The 19500-nt window shown below is 33.5% G+C and overlaps 1 protein-coding gene across 1 annotated transcript; it reads right to left on the reverse strand.

Annotated features, from left to right (window-relative positions):
• Positions 1-15698: 15698 nt before the first annotated feature.
• LOC149267562 (copper transport protein ATX1-like) lies at positions 15699-17690 on the reverse strand. The gene is made up of 3 exons (XM_089399114.1): positions 17226-17690; positions 17048-17123; positions 15699-15872 (listed from the first exon to the last, which is right to left on the reverse strand). The coding sequence occupies exons 1-3, from the start codon at positions 17229-17231 to the stop codon at positions 15733-15735; spliced, it is 222 nt and encodes a 73-aa protein (XP_089255240.1). The 5' UTR covers positions 17232-17690; the 3' UTR covers positions 15699-15732.
• Positions 17691-19500: the final 1810 nt, after the last annotated feature.

A 19500-nucleotide genomic window follows, 5' to 3' on the forward strand; every position in this document is an offset into this window, starting at 1 on the left:
CTTGTATTTCCAAAACATAATTGATGCCAAGCACTTTATAGTTGGATTCATCTAGAGGCTTAGCTAATCCTTGACCTTTGAATAGATTTGTAGTTTTGATAGTTAGATCAAACTCCAGTATTTGAGTGATCCATCTACCTCTCTTATCATCAGTGTCAGGTTGGGTTAAAACAATCTTGACAACACCGTTAGGAACATACGCGGTAATAGGTGAATGTAGGACATATATCCTGAATGATTTTAGAGCTTGTGTAAGGGCATAGGCTTGCTTCTCAATTATGTCATACTTAAGCTCGACATCTCTCATAACCTTACTGAAAATGGCTATAGGTTGGTCATGGTAATCTTCATTCTTTTGTAATAAAAGAACAACAAGGTTTGCTTCAGAGGCAAAGGAAAAGATATTGAATGGTTTGGTATAATCAGGACTGGCCAAAGTTGGGGCTTCAGAGATAGCTTTCTTGATTTGGTCAAATGCATACCTGGAAAAGACAATCCATTTAACTTCATGATCCTTTCAGAGCATATCAGTTATGTCTTTCACAATTTCAACATAATCTAGGATGAACCTCCTCAACAAATTAATCTTGCCTAGAAAAGCTTGGATCTCCTTCTTATTTCTAGGTAATGGCAATGTTTTTATTGCAGAAACACGTTTTGGATCAATCACGACTCCTTCTTTTGATATTATATGGCCTAATAGCTTTCCTTCTTTGATAAAAAAAGATACTTTTTAGGATTGAGGGATATTCCAAATTTCCTACACCTGTAAAAAACCTTCATCAAGTGCTTTAGATGTTTCTGATCAGAATTAGAAAAAACAGTTATGTCATCAAGATAAATGACTACAAATTTGTTTACAAGCCAAAGGGAATTCTAGAGTACATAAATGTACTCGAGGGTGTAGTAAAAGTTGTCTTCTCTCTGTTTGCTGGATCAACATCTATCTGATTGTAACTTGAAAAGCCATCAAGCATGGATCAACTCAAAAATTTCATCAATTTGTAGAACTAAAAACTCATCTATAATCTGCAGAAAAGATTTCAATTGTTCATCATCTTCAACTATCTGCTAGTGTTTTATGCTATTTGGGATGGATGGCTTGTATTTGACTTGTATTTGATAGAGCACATTATTCCGATCAAGGATTTTAAATGAACTAGCAGAAACAACTAGGGAATCTGCATGAATATTCTGATCCCTTGGGATATAAGTCAAATTAAAAGCATTGAAGAATTTTTCAACTGAATCTCAAACATCATTTCGATAAGATCTAAGCCTAGGATGTTTTGTTTGGAAAATATTTCTAACTTGTTTAACAATGAGCTTTGAGTCAGTAAAAACACTTAGGTTTGTACTTTTAAGCTCTTGGCTAACTGTAGTCCTAAAAGTAACGCTTCATATTCAACTACATTATTTGTAACTTCAAAATCAAGTTTGCATGATTGTGTAATGTTTTATTTTTCCAGCGAGATTAATACTACCCTAGCTCTTGCTCCATCCTTTGTACAAGAACCATCAAAGAATAGCTTCCAGACATCAGTCTGATTTGGTAAAGGTCTTTCAGTTACATCTTCAATTTTTTCTTGCTTTTCATGTGTTTGGTTTAAAGAAAGTTGGAAATAACCAAAATATTGATCAATTGCATATATGGGATGGTTTCTTGGCTCATGTGTTTTGCAAACAGTGTGCACAAATCTCGCCTCTCTATACAACCTTAGTTTCTCTCCACCATAAACTGGAGTAGTGGCATAAGACATGTCCATATGAAGAGTTCCCCCTAATTTGGTACAACAAGACCTTGAGAGGAGCATTCCAAATTTGGGAGGGATATCTATGGCAAGTATATCTAATACTACACTTGTTACTCGGATTTGGGCGAGAGTGACTACTAAATCCTTAATCAATCCCAGACAAGGCACCCTTCGGAATCAAAGGTGTGCAAATCATGATAGGATCTAGTTATGTCAAGATTTTAATGATCCATGATAGTTTTGGCATAAGATTATGTGATGCTCGAGAATTAAGCATACAATTGTATAACATAGAATCATTTGTTTTAAGAGTCACATAGAAAGGGGTACTATTTCATCTACCATATTTGAGCTAGGACCAAGAACAACTGCTGGTTTTTCATCTTGAAGACTAAGGATATCACTTTCAACATCAACCGAGGTGTTTTGTATCCATTTGGAGACTTAATTTTTATATACAGGGTTTCTGGAAAGTTCTGAAAGTGGGATAGGGATTTTAACTCTTTCTAATTCCTTTTCGACATTAAATGTAGTTAAAACATTTTTTTCAATTTGATTAGTATTAGTTGATTGATTTAATGGTCGAATAATAGTTGTTTGAGTTTCAAAAACTTTGGTATGAGGTTCAATTGTTGGAGGTTCCTTAGGGGGTCTTCCAGGACCAGGTCTAGGCCTAAGATCATATCTTTTGTGTAGTTCTGCAATTAGGAATTTAGAGAAGGCATGGTAATTGGAAGCTTATGAGGGGTCTTGATCTTCTTGAACATGCTTTTGTTGTGACAGAGGAATAATAGCAGTTTGACCAAAATAGGTATCCATATTATTAATATTTTTAGTTATAGTCATAGTATTGTCATCAAGTTATTGATCATTTATTAGTAAAGGAGTTGGAACCTGTTGATCAGTACTAGGCCTTTAAATAATTTGTAATCGTGGATTTCTTTTTTATTGACCTTGATTTTGATTTTGGGGTTGAGTGACCATTTTTTGAACTGTTCTAGGTTGAGTCTCAATATTGGAAATTTTATTGGACAAATTTCTAAGAAGTGAAGTTATTTCATCTATTTTAGAGTCTTCAGTTTTAGTCTTAGAGGAAGTTGAGGCCTCTTGACTTGATTTAAGTTTTATTTGGGCTTTTTCCTCTTTATCTTTTAAAGTGGCTGGGGCAGGCCTATTTGCTTCCACCTCTATAGCATTAGTTTTCATGTCTTCAAGAGTCCTCAAAGTTCTTTCTCTTAACATCACAACAAAGTCATCTTCAAAAGCTTTTGAAAACCTAGAGTTAGCTGTTGCTACAGGTGGTTTGCAATAAGGGGGCATATTATGATAAATTTTGTTGAACCTTTTCATAAAATTAGAGACAGATTCACCAAAGTTTCTTTTAAGTTCTTCAAAATTAGTTAAGAAGTAAAGAGCATATTTTTTTACCCCCCATTCATTTTTAAATATATTTGTTAATTCTTCCCAGTTTCTAATGGAATTTGCAGGTAACTGCCTAAACCAAGTCCTCACATTTCCCTCAAGAGACTGAACAAACAACCTCATGTAAACATGTTCTTGTTCTATGTTCATGTTATCTACAAATTCTAGAAAGGCTTGAAGGTGATCCTTAGCTGAGGGACCAATTTCTCCATTATATCTAGGAAGGTGCTTTAAATATCCATTAGGGAAAGCATCAAGGACTAGAGGTAAAACTAAAGCTGCATATATTGCATGTATAATGGGTTGAAATGCCATAGTAGAAAATGATGAATGAGATGTTTGTGAAGATGATGGTAAGGAAGAGGGAGATGGTGAAAGAGTGGGAGAATTACTATGTGGGGTTGAAGAAGGAGGAGATAAATAAGGTGGAGACTTCCTAAATTATTTTAAAGGAGTTTTAATAACCAACTTGTGGACCTGAGAATGAATATCCTCTTCAGTTTCAAAGAGTGGATTTGAATATATAGCAAAGGTCCCTTTAGGTTGTTTAGAAGTAGAAGATTCTAGTGGTTCAGAGGTGGAATGAAATGAATAAGTTGTGGGGGATATAAATTTTGTAGGTTTGTATTCAGGTAGATGAATGCCCAAATCAGACTCGGATTTAGGTGATATCGGTGGAAATGGGGTTCTGGATGAGATTCAAGTGAATGAATAAGGAAAGATAATTTGAAATCAACTCCCCTGTCTAATAGTTCAGAAACCCTAGGTGATAGGTGAGTGTACTCTGGATTGAATGAGATGTTCCTATCGGGATCAAATTGTAATATATCTTCAGACTGCAAGGCTGAAGTAGAAGAAGATGGTTGATGTCTTCTTCTAGAATTGGCCTTTCTCACAAGTCCTCTTGTATCTGACAGATGACTAATTGTGTCAAATTTAGAATGGGATTTAGTATGCTTAAAACGTGCTAGTTTGGTACAGTCGAGTCGCCATGTGAAGGATTTTTACCTATCTAGACCTTTCATCACCTTAAAGGAATAGGAATAATATTGTTGACCCAGGAAATCTTAATGAAATTTGAATCCCCGGCAATGACGTCAGATTGATGTTGTATCTATGAGATGATAATGGTCAGCTATCATGCCAGGGCATCTAAGATGTTTGTTTTGGGGGTTTTGTTTTAGTTTGGAGGACCAATGTATGAAATAGATTTAAAACAACGATTCCCAACCTTTTGAATAGTATTAATATTTAAATAGAGGGCTGCTATTAAAATTCACATAGTGATATAGCTTGCATGGTGGTGAGCAGAAATAGAGAGATGGTATGACTATCACAGTCTTCAAATTGAAAACGAAATAATCATAAGTAAGAAAACCTTTAAACTATGTTAAGAAGGTTTAATAAAATATGCTTAAGCTTACAAAAGATGTTGATGATTTTATGTTTTAGAGGGAATTAATAAAACAAATCGTTTATATAATTCATTTTCTTTATAGATGATCACTTCAGAAACTTATAAGGATAATTGAAACACAATTACTCCGGCCTAGTTATCTTTGTAAAACATAAGAATATGAAGAAAACACTGTGAAATAAAACTAGAAAAACTTACAGTAAAAACGAAACTGTATGAATCAGAATTTAGAATCCATTTTCTTTTGTATTAATGATTCATAAAAAGTCAAGTACATTCAATGTTTAGAAACGCTTCTTCAAGGGTGCAACCCTTAATAACTCGTGAAAGAGAGTTATTTATACAATTTTAGAACTGAGAAAATATCTTAAACTATTTTACAAAAATAGATAAATACAAAATCAGGAATATAAATTGATAGTCGATCTGTCACTATTTTAGTGTTGAGCTATTGATGATTGTTGCTGGAAATTGAGAACAGTTGAGCTGGTGATGACTGTCCTTGTAAATATTGAATGTTGTTTGATCACCCTTTTAGTCAAGTAAATCAGTTAATTCTTCCCAACATTTCTAATTTGGGATAGATAACTTAGTTACCCTCCTATAAAATTCATCCATTTTTGTATACTTAGTAAAAGTTGGTTTTACTAAAATTATATGCCTAATTTCATCTAGCATGAAAAAGGAATCTCTGAGTGCAGTCAGGACAACCCTTGCTGTTGCTACATTAGTACCCACCTCTGTAAGATTTCGAACACAGTCTTCAATGGGAATTAATTTTTCATTTATCACTAACATAGAGGGAAAACCCTTGCTGGTCAAGGGTTCTAACCTACCGAAAAATATTTGAACTATAGTATTCACGCTGTTGCACTTTTCTTCCAACTAAAGGATGAGGTTTTTCTTGGTAATGATCTTCTTTACTTCCAGTATGGTTGTTGTCCTGTCATTGCTACCCAATTCCTCAAGCTCATAGTTGTCTTTAGAATTGAGGAACTTGATTATTTCAGAAGCAATTTGAAGCATGTCCTCAAGCTCTTTAGAAATAATTTCGATAGCTTCTTGAGCTTTCTCCAACAAGTCTTTTTTATCAAAGATTATCTTGATATAGGGCCATATATCTTTGACTGATTCAGTAATTTCTTCCCATAGAATTTCCTTTGCCAAACCTAGTTTCTTTCCAAGGTAGGAATCTTTGATTTCCTTCTGAAAAAATTCATTTTGACTTTTTGGCCTCTGCAACTCAGCTGCATGTGAATTGTCTGCAACTGCCTTCATATGTTTTAATTCCTTCAATTCATCCTACAACTTCTTCATTTCAACTATTTGAATCGAGATATTTGGAACAACTTCTGCATGTTTTTCAACTCCTTATGTTGTACCTATAGTTGATGTTGTTCTTGAAGTAGAAACCTTGGTTATTGAGAGTGTTGAAAGAGGAACTATATCCACTGGAACCTGAGCCTTCTTGAAAAATTCTTCTTTATCTTTGACCAATTTTTCCATTTGCTCCTCCATCTGTTTTATTTGCGGATTCTGTTCCATGATGAGATTCATCATGTCAGATTTCTGAGTCTCGGTTTCTTCAGTCTCTTTGGTCATTGGATCCTCAGAAGCTAGTAGTTTGAGCTACTTCCTTAATTATGAGAGATCAACATTTTTCTTCTTAATAAGTTCTTTTGCTACATTTATGTTTGAGGGATAATATCCCATATTTAGCACCATATCTTCCAAGGATTTGATCTTGGTGTCCTTTGCCAGTGAGGAAACTTTTTTCCAACTTGAGCTGTGACTGTGTATTGGCTAAGGTGACCTGCAACTTTGACAAACTCATGGAAGTGTGAGTTAAAGTGGAAGAAATCATCTGTCCAGTTTGTTTGTGCATCTCAATTTGATCAATTGGATGCACATCTTTTACATTAAACTCAAATGAGGATTGCTTCTGATAATGTGCATGAGTCCTGGGCTGTGGAATTTGAGCTTGTAGGAAAGACATCTGCATTTTTTCCTTCTGAGAGTCAAATACTGAAAGAAGTCTGGCCTAAGAGCTAGAGGAATATTTCCAGAACTAGGTATAGGTGTTAAATTTCAATTCTTAATTCTTCTTTTTAATCTCACTGAAAACATGAAAGATGTCCTCCTCCTTGTCCTTTTGAATTCTTGCACTGGTCTAAATTACTTGTTGTTCATGAGAATAAGTGGAATAAGTTGGGGATTGGGTAGACTGCCCACCAGATTGTGTATAGAGCACAGTCTCTCCAGTCCATCAAATGTTGTTTTTTGAGACTCATTTGTTGCTCCAACAATCACAGAGATCCTAAGTCTCTTTTTCCTATGCACAATCCTAAACCCCTGGCTTGATGCTTCAGTTGTATAAGATGACTGTTCTTCCCTTCTTCTTTTAGCTATTTTTTCCTGTGCAAGTGGAGTTTGCACATTTGAAGTAGAAACTTCCTGCTCTTCAGCTTGTTGAAGGGTGTTCTCTTTCCATTCCAATTGATTTTTGTACTGCTCTATTTCAAGTTTGGCTGTGTGGTGATATGCTGTAAACTTATTTCAACCCTGAGTTTAGAAATCACTCCCATTGGGTCATAAGACCAAGTGAAACTGAGACCAAACGTCATTTCCTTTAATAACCTGTCTGCTTCTTCTCCTACTGCCTTGGTATTGTATATGAATGGACCGACCTGAGCTTTTAGCTTGAATTGAGATTTCTTCCTTGCTACCACAAAGTGCACCTCATCTGCATTTAACCTCTGCTTAATATATTCTAGTGCAAATATTCTGATGGGGAGGTACTTGGGAAGTTTGTATGGTGGAATCTCACAACCATAAACCCTGATTTCTGTATAGTTTTGGTAAAGATACCAATCTACTGTTATGTCTTGATCAACTAGTTGCAAAACTTTCACAATTTCATCACTGATTCTTAGTACTGGAGTGCTGCTCATAAGACTAATATTTGGATGAGTAAACAATTCTATGAACTGTTTATAGGTAAATTCTTCTTTCTCCTTCATTCTCATTGCGGTCCAAAAGATCACTGATTGTTGATTTCCTTCATCATCTAGCTTCTATAAGGTGAATGGAAATTTGTCTCCCTGAAAATATATAAAAAGGTATACAAGTACTGAAACATACTTGAATACTTCTTCAGCATTAAACTGGACAAATTTCTCATGTATGGCTTCATCTAGGAATTGGCTAAAGTTATAGAAAACAATGGGTTTGGAATCAATAGAAAATATTGACAAGAAACCTAGGATAGCTTCATTAACATATTGATCAGAATTGTAACCAAGCAGATAGGACAAAATAGTGGTGATTTGCTTGGTTCTTTCAGGGAACATGGATGAATCATATGGAGGGTTTCTTTTCGGTAGAGGACTATCTATAGCTAGGAAAAGTTCAAGAGTCCGGGATCTTTTAGTAAAATATAGCTTTTGATAAGCTTCTATTATGCTTTCATGAGAAAAAGGATGGGTTGGTATAATAGCTAAAGCTTGCAACATCTTTTCAATGGACTCAGCATTGATGAAACAAAGGATTATCTTGTGGGTGAAATTATTTCTCTTTGAGTGGGATCATAAGACTCGTGGCATTTCCTGACAAATTCAGGTGCTCTGTGTATCTGAGGGAAAATGTAGTGGGGAAGGAGGGAGTCTCACAGTCTTATTTCATCTGTCTGATCAATTAATTGATCCTCCATCTAGCAGTAAATTTCATATAAATCAAATTGAGAAGAAGACTCAATGATTTTACAATCTCTGTTGATCAGTGGAGTATGATGGAAGTCCACTTGCGGATGAATAAGAGGATTTGGGATTTCTGCAATTTATTTTCCCTTAGGAGGAATCTTATCAAATGAATTACAGACTAAAAGTGATGGAAATAGAAAAAAATAGTTTGAAACTAAGTGATAACAGTAAAAACAGTATGACTGAAAAGAGACAAGTGGACCTGTATGTCGGCTTTCTTCTGAACAGGACAAAGTGACTGCTTAAGTGTTGAACAGTCGTTGAGCTGTAAGGAGGAAATCTTCAGTGATCAATTTAGTTATAGAAATGCACTGTGTAACAGTTTTCATGAAGGAAAAGGGCTTATAATGGAAAAAATGGAGTGGGACTGTTTAATGAATGACTATGTATTCATTAATTATCCAACGAGATTATTAAACGGGTCTATGGGGCATAAATTTGCGGGAGTGCGAATTAAATGAATAACGAATAGGTGAAAGCTGATTGGATGAAGGAGGTGACATGGAGTGGACGTGGACAATGACGTTGGAGCGGCAATAAACGTTCAAACGGAAACCGCGTTCCGGAGCAACTTGAGGTGGTAAGATGTTTCAGGATTTTAAGTCCCAAAAGACTAAATGAGGGAAAAGTGGTTTAAGAGGGTGGTTTCCAAAAATTCCCACTTCGGACCCCCCTCGTGCTGATAAAGTTCAGACAACAAATGAGGGTCGAGGAGCGATGTGGGCCATCGGATCTCGGGGGAGTGTGTGGGATGTAAGGTGAGATGAAAGGGATTTAACATCATGAAGTTGAGAGTGATGGTGGGGTCAAGCTTTATGGTGGATGTGAAAATTTGGTATTATGGGCGAATGAACGAACGAAGTTAGGATATTCATAAAGTTACATTGATACTTAGGAATATGGTTAATTAAAGCCCATACCATATGCACATTTTTTCAATGTTATAACCTAGGATCAAATCCTTTCATGTTCCAATTGTATTCCGTTTGTCTACCTACCCTTATCTTTCCTAAAATTTTCTCAGTTAGTTTTATGAGTGCATTTAGGCTAGCAACTCAATTTTTTTCTCTTAATGACTAATCTACATCTATCCCATATTTCCTCCATTGGCTCAGATTAAACTGTTGAGCCAATTTTGTTTGCTACCTATTGAAAAATAATTTAAATCAAATCCAATCATGATTAAACTGTATAATTGGATTGTATGAACTAATGTGACATTTAAACAATCTGCACACAACTTTTATTTGCAAAAACAAAATTGACTAAGAGTAGTGGCATTTGGATTTGCAACACTTTCAGAGTTTATTGTTTTTTCTTTTCTTTTTTGCCTAACATTTTATTTTTGCCTTCATTTTTTAGGAAATCTATTCTAACATTTTATTTGATATTGACTCATTCATAAAAATATCCCTAACATTTTTTTAATATTCTTTTTGTCCATAACCTAACTTAACATATTTTGAAATATATTTTCATTTTTGACTAATCGATACTAACTTACCAAAACCAAAAAATGCTACAACAGTTGTCATGAGTTTGACATTTTTGCAAAATATCATTTAAACAAGACTCTTTAACCCACCAAGGAATCAAAGGATGAGTTCCAAAAGGTGTCCAAACCATTTGGAAAAAAAGAGAGAAGACCATTGAAAGGAGTTTATCACCCATTGGAAAAAGGAGAATACCATTGAAAGGAGTTTATCACTCATGGTCATCCATGAACTCTTGCTTAAGAAGGAAGAATGATTTCAAAGTTTTGGAGTTGGATCCATAAGCTTCATAGCCAAATCTACATTGTAGATAACATGATAATATAGGAAAAATCATAAAAAATAATTTTAATGATAAAAATTTGGAAAAATAAGGGAACCTAGATAGGAGATAAAAAATATTTTTTTGTTGGGTTTAATGAATTGAGAAGATTATGAGCAAAGCAATAAAGTTCCCTAGAAGAAATATATAGAATATAATGAGGTGGTGGAGAAAATGTGGACCACTCTCATTATTGACTTACTAAAGAAGTTTAGATAATTGGTAGAATCACTTATCTTTGGGAAGGAATTAGAGATAAAAAACCAAAGACTTAATTAGAGAAAATAAGTTAAATAAAGAAGTTGAGTGGAATTAATTTCATGGAGTTTGAAAAATTTTCACATGAATTCCTAGCTATCAATGAATATTTTGGTCTCTCAATCTATCTTAGTGTTCCTTGCAAGAGGAAGGAAATAAAAAAAGGAGTCTATTAAAGAGTGATACATGAAAACAAATAAGGCCCCATAGCCGTAGTCCACACTATCTACTTCCCTATTTGACTAGGAATGCTAAAACAAATTCTTTTAGAATTTACTTCATAGTTTGAATGTACCTTTTTTTCATTTTGTTATGCAACTAGTTTGTAATGCAATATTCCTACTAGTGGTATAGAAGTGAATATAGTTGGTGATATATAAGTTCGATGAGTAATCCACCAATACAATTTGTCATGATGTAACTTTACAAATTTTCTACTATGAAGTGCTTATCTATTAATATTAATTAATATTTATAATCATAGGAATAAATCACTAAAAATAATCAAGGAATGCAATAAAACAATAAACACCACATGATCCACATGATGAACAAAAGATGAATCTTGTGAAACCCAATAATAGAAAACCCACCCAAATAATGAGGACCGTGCCTTCTTCTCGAAATGAAATGCAAATACAAAAGGTAGACAATCTCAATATGGAGCCATAGTGGATATTGTGGCCTAAATGAATACTACACAATCTTCAACTTCTTGTGTTTCTCTCACAATATCTCATTCTTATGCCATTCTCAACTATGGAACAAGGAAATGCAACAAGAATGAAACCTCTTCCTTTCCTAGCAACCCAATATTTAACATGTCCTAATAACTATCCAAGATTATAATTGGGGATTTTTTCATGTGTCAACTTCTAGTCAGATCAAGGTTTTGGGTCCTCTAAAATATTCTTGAGTGTTCATAGTTCAACACTTCACAAGTGTTACTAATAGTAGTTGATGTGGCATCCACTCAATGTCATGGTGATCAAAAGCATAGAAAAACTTATGAGAGGTACATGTTTCTCATATGGACTCAAATTGAAGTATAAATTAACTATAGGACAATGAGATTCATATGGAAAAAGTGTAATGAACTTAGGTTTAACCATAATCTATTAAGAGTTTTTTTAGTCATATAATTTAATGATATATGTTTGTTGGCATTGTACTTTTGGCATTGATGTCAACATAGTCTTGGTATTGTTTTTCATATCATTGATGTCAAGCTTATGTTAGTAGCCCTCATGATGTATGATGAGTTATCATTGATCTGATGCAGAGATGTTGATCCATGCAGAGTTGTTAGGACATCTAGGTCTTCATGTACTTGACTTGATGCGGAGGTGTTTTATCATTATGTTGATGTACTTTTTCTTGCAGAGAACATGTTTGGAATCTTTGTCATGTTTATTAGATACTTAACATGCGTTTGCAGAGGTCCTACAGGTTCAAGAGGTGCTTGATGAGATTGATGAACAAGTTGTGAAGTTTTGAAGCTGAGATTGATGTCACTTGGTACATGCTCTGTAATCATGGTTTGATGCCTTGTACTAATTCATATACACTTTGTCATGATTTCAAATTGTTGGTAGAAGGTTGTCATGTCGTCCCTCACACTCTCCCAAAGTTGAGCTCCAAGTTGTGGCTTGAATTGTTGAGAAACTTGGTTTTTATGGCATATACACATGTTTCCTTCATGAAAATAGCATATACATAGGTCCTATGAAGGAAACCTACTTATGCATTTTGAAAAGGAAAAATCCCTAAAAATGTGTACACTTTAAAGTTTTAATGACTTTTATAGGGTTTTTTTTGTTGGGAATTTTTTGCTCAAATGGTCGGAAAAGGTTAACAATCATCTAGAAGGTGATTAAGTAAAAAATGAGGAGGCTTAGTGATGGATATTGATTGCATCTAAAATTAATTATAAAATCTCGAAGTGTGAAGAAGAAATGGTTGGATGGAGAGAGAGTGTATGCTACATGTTTGCAAAGTTGCAGAGCAGATCAAAGCTCATACTTGGAGCATATTTTAGAGGATGAAGGAGCTACAATAGATCTACATGTTTAACACATTTGTTTTGTAGATTATGGATTACAGTTGCTACTAGCATGGAGATAAGAGTTATTGTTGTAGCTGTTAATATGGAGAGAAGAGTTATTGCAGATTTAGATCAGAGTTTATTTTGCTGATTTATTTTTGTTACAGGTATTTTATTGGAGAGACATTTGTTGTGGCTTTAGTATATGAGTTATTTTTATGGTTGCATGAGTTCTATTGATGGTTGAGTTTGTAGATCAGATTGCCATTATGTGTTGTTGTACGATTTGATTCAGTTGAGCATATTTTGGATGAGTTTGTTATTGTAGAGTTTTGTTTGGATGAGAAGATTATTTATGTGGCTGATGTATTGTTTGAGATTGGTTTGAAGAGATTGATTGTGTTGAAGAGTATTTTATTGCAGGGTTTGTATTCAGTGATTGTTGTAGATTGTGTTGATGTTGATGAGATTACTGTTTGTATGGGTCTAGTATGAAAATGGTATGAAATGAGGCCCATGATGACTATATGAGTTTGTAGCATGGATCCAATATGAAAATTATGAAACGAGGTCCCTGAGATGAGCTGAGAGTTGGGGCTTTCAGTGAGCAAGTGGTGGCTTTCATATTCAGGATGTAATGACATCCTTCAGGTGGTGGCCTGAGAACTTAGGAGTGGTGGCTTCCATCTAGTGGTGGTTGAATAGTCCAGTAGTCATTGGGAAAGACTTATTGAGAGTGGTGACTTCCAACAGGTGGTGGCTTGCAAAGTCGATGGAGTGGTGGCTTCTTGTAGGTGGTGGTTTGCAAAGTTCATACAAGTTGTTGTTTGAAGCAAGTAGCCGCTCGCACGATTAGCAAGTGGTGGCTTGCACACTGGTAGTGGCCAGTGAATCAAATGTAAAAGTATTTTTACCTAATAGAAGAGATGGAGACGAAGACTCTCTGTTGACAGTGGTTTTTACCCTTTTGGTTTCCACCTTATATCTTGTGTCTCATGTGTATGATTGGGGTGTTGTGATTGTTGTTGCTCATGGTTATTTGCTTTGATGGTTATGCACATGCTATGTGTTGCTAACATAAGGTAATGTACTGCTAATCAAGTGTGTGATTTATTTAAAGTTTAAGAAAGGGTAAAAATTGTTCATAAGTCACACCACTAATGCTAATCAAGTGTGTGATTCAGTTAAAGTTTAAGAAAGAGTAAAAATTGTTCATAAGTCACACCACTAATTCACGGCCCTTCCTCTTCCCCCCCACCTAGTGCTCAAGGTTTCTAATAATGTTAATCATTATATTCATAATTAAATTAATTGAAAAGATGAAAGTTGATTGAATAAATTCAAATGATGGAACTTGATTTGATATATCTACTCCACTTATTATATTACCTAGAGAGAGGTTTTCCATTCCATATTAATGGAATTTCCAATTGCATCTCTTCCACGTTCAACTCACATGATATAATTTTATTACTCAAAGAAAATATCTAAACATAAAATCACATGTATTATTTGGGAAAATCCCATAATAGCTTTGAAGTTTTTTTTATTAAAACTATTTAATGATGTTATAAGATATAAGGACACTCAAACCATTTTTTTCCCAATAATTTTTTAGAGCACAAATAAACTCTAAACTAATTATAAAAATTAAAACTTTACCATTTTAAAATTGTAATTAGTAAACTATGATTAAAAAATATTTAAATAAATTATCATTTAAACAATAAATTAATAATTACTAATTAGAAAAAGATATAGCCCTGAAACAATTTCAATACTACATATCTACTTCTCATAATAATATTTTTAATATAAACTTAACTCTAATATCTTTAATATAAACTTAAACGATATTTAATCAATATTATAATAATAATAAGACTGAAGTCAGTATTATAATAATAATAGAGCTGAACTATTTTCCAAAATGGAAGAGCATATCTACAATTCTTACATTCAAATTAGACAGAATTACTCTTAGGGTACACTCACAAGGACATTATTACATGTTGGTCTTTGCGGTAGGCCAATGGGCCTTTTTCTAATTTGAACATTATTACGTGCTGGTCTTTGCGGTAGCGGCCTTTTTCTAATTTGACTTCAGTTAAATCGATTGTTGAAAAAAAAAAAATTATTTTTTTCAGTTAAAATAATTGCAGTTAAAGCAGCATTCAAGTGTATCTTGTCTTGCTTTCACCTAATTAAATCACAACGGTCAGAATATTTCGGAGTTGTCTATAATGGGATTTTTTGGAAATTCCGGTGACAGAATCCGGCTGAAGAAATTGAGGTTAAATCTTGATCTGTTGCAGTTAAAATGGTTTTTTAACTGCATATTTGGATTCAGCACCCTCGAAAACCCCTGGGACGCTTTCATTGTGCAGAAACTAGCTATCAAACTTGCGATTCCAATAAATTCCTGTCGGATTTAGACAGAAAAACCAGCCGGAAAGGCTTTCAAAAAGTGGCGTTATAGACAACTTTCAACTTTTAACTATATAGCTTGATATTGATTTTACTGAAATTTAATTGAAACTATTTAATTTGATTATTTTTTAAGGGGGACTGGGCCTTGCTGAAAAAGTTATATGTCTACAAATATTTACAATCTGTACATAGTACAATCATCATCGGCCATGACCCAAATACAGTGCAGCGTACCTCACAGGAATCGAAACAGAGACCCCTACAATTACAACATGCACTCACGTGCAAACTATTTAATTTCATTATCCTAATGAAATCAATCATTTTCACTATCTTCACATTTTAAAATTGTGCAATCTGTATCCCTCAAATTTACATTTCCATAAAAATATATAATTTCCTTACCCATAAAAACTGTGCTCTCTCATTTCTCATAAATACTTATTCTGAGTCAATTAGATGGTTCTGTAAATAAGATATATGAAGTTTGAACCACAATAAAAACAAAGTGGACTAAAATTGTTAACTCCTTATTCTACTTGTTACATTTCTGAGACAAATAGATAATTCTTCAATTCAGATATATGAACAACAACCCAAAGGGAAAGAACAGTCAGGCCTCTGTTGCAGAGAATGTTACTGCTATGAATAACAAGAGGAAAAAGATAGAGAAAGAATGATGTGAAAATTTGGTATTCAATTTACTACCTTACATTAAGCTGAAAATAGACTCTAAACATAATTGTATATGATTGAACTAGCTATTCACAGATGGCTGCAAAATTGGACTAAATTTCCTGTAAACTCGGTTCATGGCTTCCCTGGCTATGATAACTACTGTGTAGCAGGATAATCATCCCAATTACATGCAGGTTTCCCGGACTTCACCAGCGTTTTGATCAACTCCTTGGCTGTAACGTCCCCTGTAACCGTCATCTTCTGCTGGACTGTGTCCATTTTGTAGGTCTCTATTCCTGTCACTCGCAGTTCAAAACTACATCAATGGCCGTAATAAGTTATCCCAAGGATACAATAAAATGAAAAAAAAATAGTGAGTACCTTGCCATATAGCTTGGTTCAGTTGGTTTTAATTAAAAATCATCATTAAGTTTCAGGTTTGGGTTTTACTGCATAAGGTGTTTAGCTGTACTCTCAAAGCACAAGTTTTCCTTCAAATTTTTCAAAACATTGTTCATTTTGATTATTATTATCGCAAATTAATTAAAAATAATCCCAAATTAATTAAAAATAAAAATTCTATGTTGTATCTTGCACTTGGATGTTAATGTATTTATCTTTTTTTTCCAGAAAAATATCTTTATATTTTATACAAAGAATATAAGACTGTTAATATTTAACTATAAGACTTGAATTTATTACAATAAAGTTTTTATTGTCATTTGTAAGAGTTTGAACCTGAGTGGAAATAATGTCAATAATTTTTTCTCTTCTTTTAGGTGGTAGTTTATGTGTTATATATTTTCAAAGTTTTTTCAACATATTTCCAATCTAGTTTGATGAGAATCTAGCAGGGATTTATTGGAATCACAAATTTAAGTTGTGAACTCCTCACAATTTGATTGTATTAGATGTCTTCTAGGGTGCTGAATCCATATACTCAATCAAAAATAAATTTTAAACAAAAAAATATTAAGATTTGACAAAATAAATAAATAAAAATAAACATAAAAATTTGTAGTTTATCTGTTGTAAGTTTGGAGGTTTTTCCATCATATTTTACAGTCTAATTTGTTCAGAATTCTATAAAGATTTGTTAAAATCACAAGTTTAAGTTGTGAACTCTCCAAACAAGCTTCTAGAGCAACCAGATTAGCTACTGCACCAGGTGCATTTCTCCAAAGATATCTAATACTACCAACCAATCTCTATGTAGATTATAAAATCTATTCTCCTTTTTCATAGCGTTGAATCTATATGTACAATAAAAACCCAATTTTGGACTATAAAAATCAAAATTTAACAAAATAAATTTTAATTTTAATTTAAAAAATAAAAACTCCTCTGAAAAATCTCATAAATTAGCCAACAAAAAAAACAAACTTCAATCCAGATTATCTCTAAATGGTTTCAAACTCAAACAAATCAATTAAAATGAAATAAAATAAACGAAACTACTATCAATCCCTACCTTCCACTTTTTTGAGTGCTCTCTTGATCTCTTTCATACATTTATCGCAGTGCATGCCTACTCTGAGCTCAACTGTCTGCAAGTGAAAAAATATATATATAGCCATCAATGATTCCACTCTGTTGACGAATAAATGGAAAGCAAATGGAAGCAAACGAAAGGGAAAGAAGAAGAATACCGGCATCGGATTTGAAGGCTGATTCTGCTGAACAAGAATTAGAGCTTCCGAAATCTGGATTCGAACCCTTCTGCCTGAAATCTATAGAGATGAACAAGAATTTACAGGCACCTGTGTGAGTAGTTAGTGGCGTATGAATTTACATATATATAAAACAGGGGATTGCAGATTCTTTTCGTAGTGGCCATGAACACACCAGGAAGAAGAGGTGGACAATTATGATTGATGTTGTCTTCTCTGTGCAGGCCAATTCAAAAGAGAAAAGTAACACAAACCCTACGATAACCGACAATGCCCAGGAGAATCTCTGAAGTCAAAAAGTAGAGTCCAGACAACGAATGACAGACATTGTTATTATTGTGCAGGACCTCGGATACTTCCATAAAGTTATTATTGCGCACGCCAGCCGAACATCATTCATACGAATGTTCTGGAAAAATAAAATTCATACAAGCGCATTATCGCTCCTGCTGGCTCCTGCTGGCATGTCTGGGTAGTAATCCTTTTCATGGCATGTCCAGGTGGTAATCCACTTTGCGGAAATAATCAACCGCCATGCTTACCGAAAGGTATAATTGACAGCTATCTTATCTTGATTTTCCATTTCAAGAATATTTTGAAAAGGAGTCGCCTACTAGCTGGCGGGGGAGGAAGGGTGGCGGGTAGGAAGGGTGAAAAGTGGTGGGCAAAAAAAATTCAAAATATCTTGTAGAGGTAATGTTTGAACCATGTTTTTGATGGTGGAAATGGATTCAACACCATCAAAAATTTCCAAGGCCCTTAAAATTATGAATTTTGACAATTTTATTTGGATTTACAAAATCTCTTAGGAATTTCCATAACTTTCCCGACAAAAAAACATAATTATTAAAGTAAGGGTTTTAGAAAACTTAGTCCAAGATGACAATTTTGTCAGAAAAATAATGAAAATTCTGTCAAAATTTTGATAAAATATGTCCAATTTTATTTTATATCAATCAACAATCAAATCAAATCAAATTAAATGTTAGTTAATACTCTATGATGATTTAGGTGGATATTTTATGTTGAGTTGTCCATATAATGCTAATATATTTCAATATTGGATCAAAAGAAGGGTTTAGTTTTTTAACCTTCTTTTATGTTATATTTATGTTATTTTTGGTTAATTTTTTTTTTTATATAAATTGTAAAAAATTAATAATAATAATAATAATAATAATAATAATAATAATTTATCTTTATTTTAATTTAGTTATGATTGTTTTTTTTTTTAAATCATAATTTCATAACAATGATGGTTTAAAAAGAAAATAGGATAACAATTCTTTAGTATGATATAGAAGGTAAGATGGTTAGTAAAGCTATCAAAGATACTTTTAATGAATCCTTAAAATTCAACCAAATAAATAGATGTAAAATTTTAATTAAAATGGCAAAAAAAGTATTAAATAAATGTAAGATGGTTAGTAAAGCTATCAAAGATAGCTTTAATGAATCTTTAAAAATCAACAAAACAAATAGATGCAAAATTTTAATCAAAATGGAAGAAAAAGGTACTAAATAAATAGAAAACATGAGAAGTTTTTGCACTTATCTAAGTTAGAGTTTGAGGAATTTTAGAGGCGAATTTTGACACATAAAACTAAAGAAAATAATATGATTTTCTTTGGGAACTAGAATTAGTACTTTAAACATGTTTATGAATCTCCTAATATCATGGACAACATTCAAACCATTTCTAGAAAAGAAGGAAGTTTTTTCAATAGATGACATCATGTTTGGATTTAAGCAACTCACAAAAGGGAAAGCTAAGGGCAACAAAGGCTACTAGGTTAAAATCCTAAAAATTGGAGGAAGTATCCTTGTCATTCACTTCAACAACTATTCAATTTAAAAATTAAGTAAGGCTTTTGTTCTACTAATTTTCAAAAGTGGTGATAAATAAAATCCTTCTAACTATAGGAATATTATGATTAAACCCTTTCCTAGCCAAGTTATTGGGAATTGTTTTTGAAAATAAGATCAATGTGTGGATAGAAAGTCACAAGAAAAGAGTTAAAGTCTGGGGAATTGGCCTTGAACCCCCGCCAAGGAGGCTCCAAAGAATTGTCGCCACCCTCTAGACCCCCTAGCGACAATAGTGGGGGGGAGGGGGCTTTGGTGGGAGTCCCCCCTACACCCCCTATTAGAAATTGAGGTCCAAACACAATTATAAATAAGTGCTTTAAATGAAGAAAATAATAAAGCTTCAGAACCAACAATCTTCAATTTGGAGAATGATTACAACAACTCT

This window comes from Pinus tabuliformis, chromosome 6 (genome assembly GCF_031772625.1).
Source record: "Pinus tabuliformis cultivar Carrire ecotype Pingquan chromosome 6, CPIR1, whole genome shotgun sequence".
Taxonomy (NCBI): Eukaryota; Viridiplantae; Streptophyta; class Pinopsida; order Pinales; family Pinaceae; genus Pinus; species Pinus tabuliformis.

What these genes read in the sequence shown, in the direction of transcription:
- LOC149267562 (XM_089399114.1), bottom strand. An exon ending in AGCACTCAAAAAAGTGGAAG is followed by an intron (nt 15,873 to 17,047) that starts GTAGGGATTGAT and finishes TGCGAGTGACAG; the next exon opens with GAATAGAGACCTACAAAATG.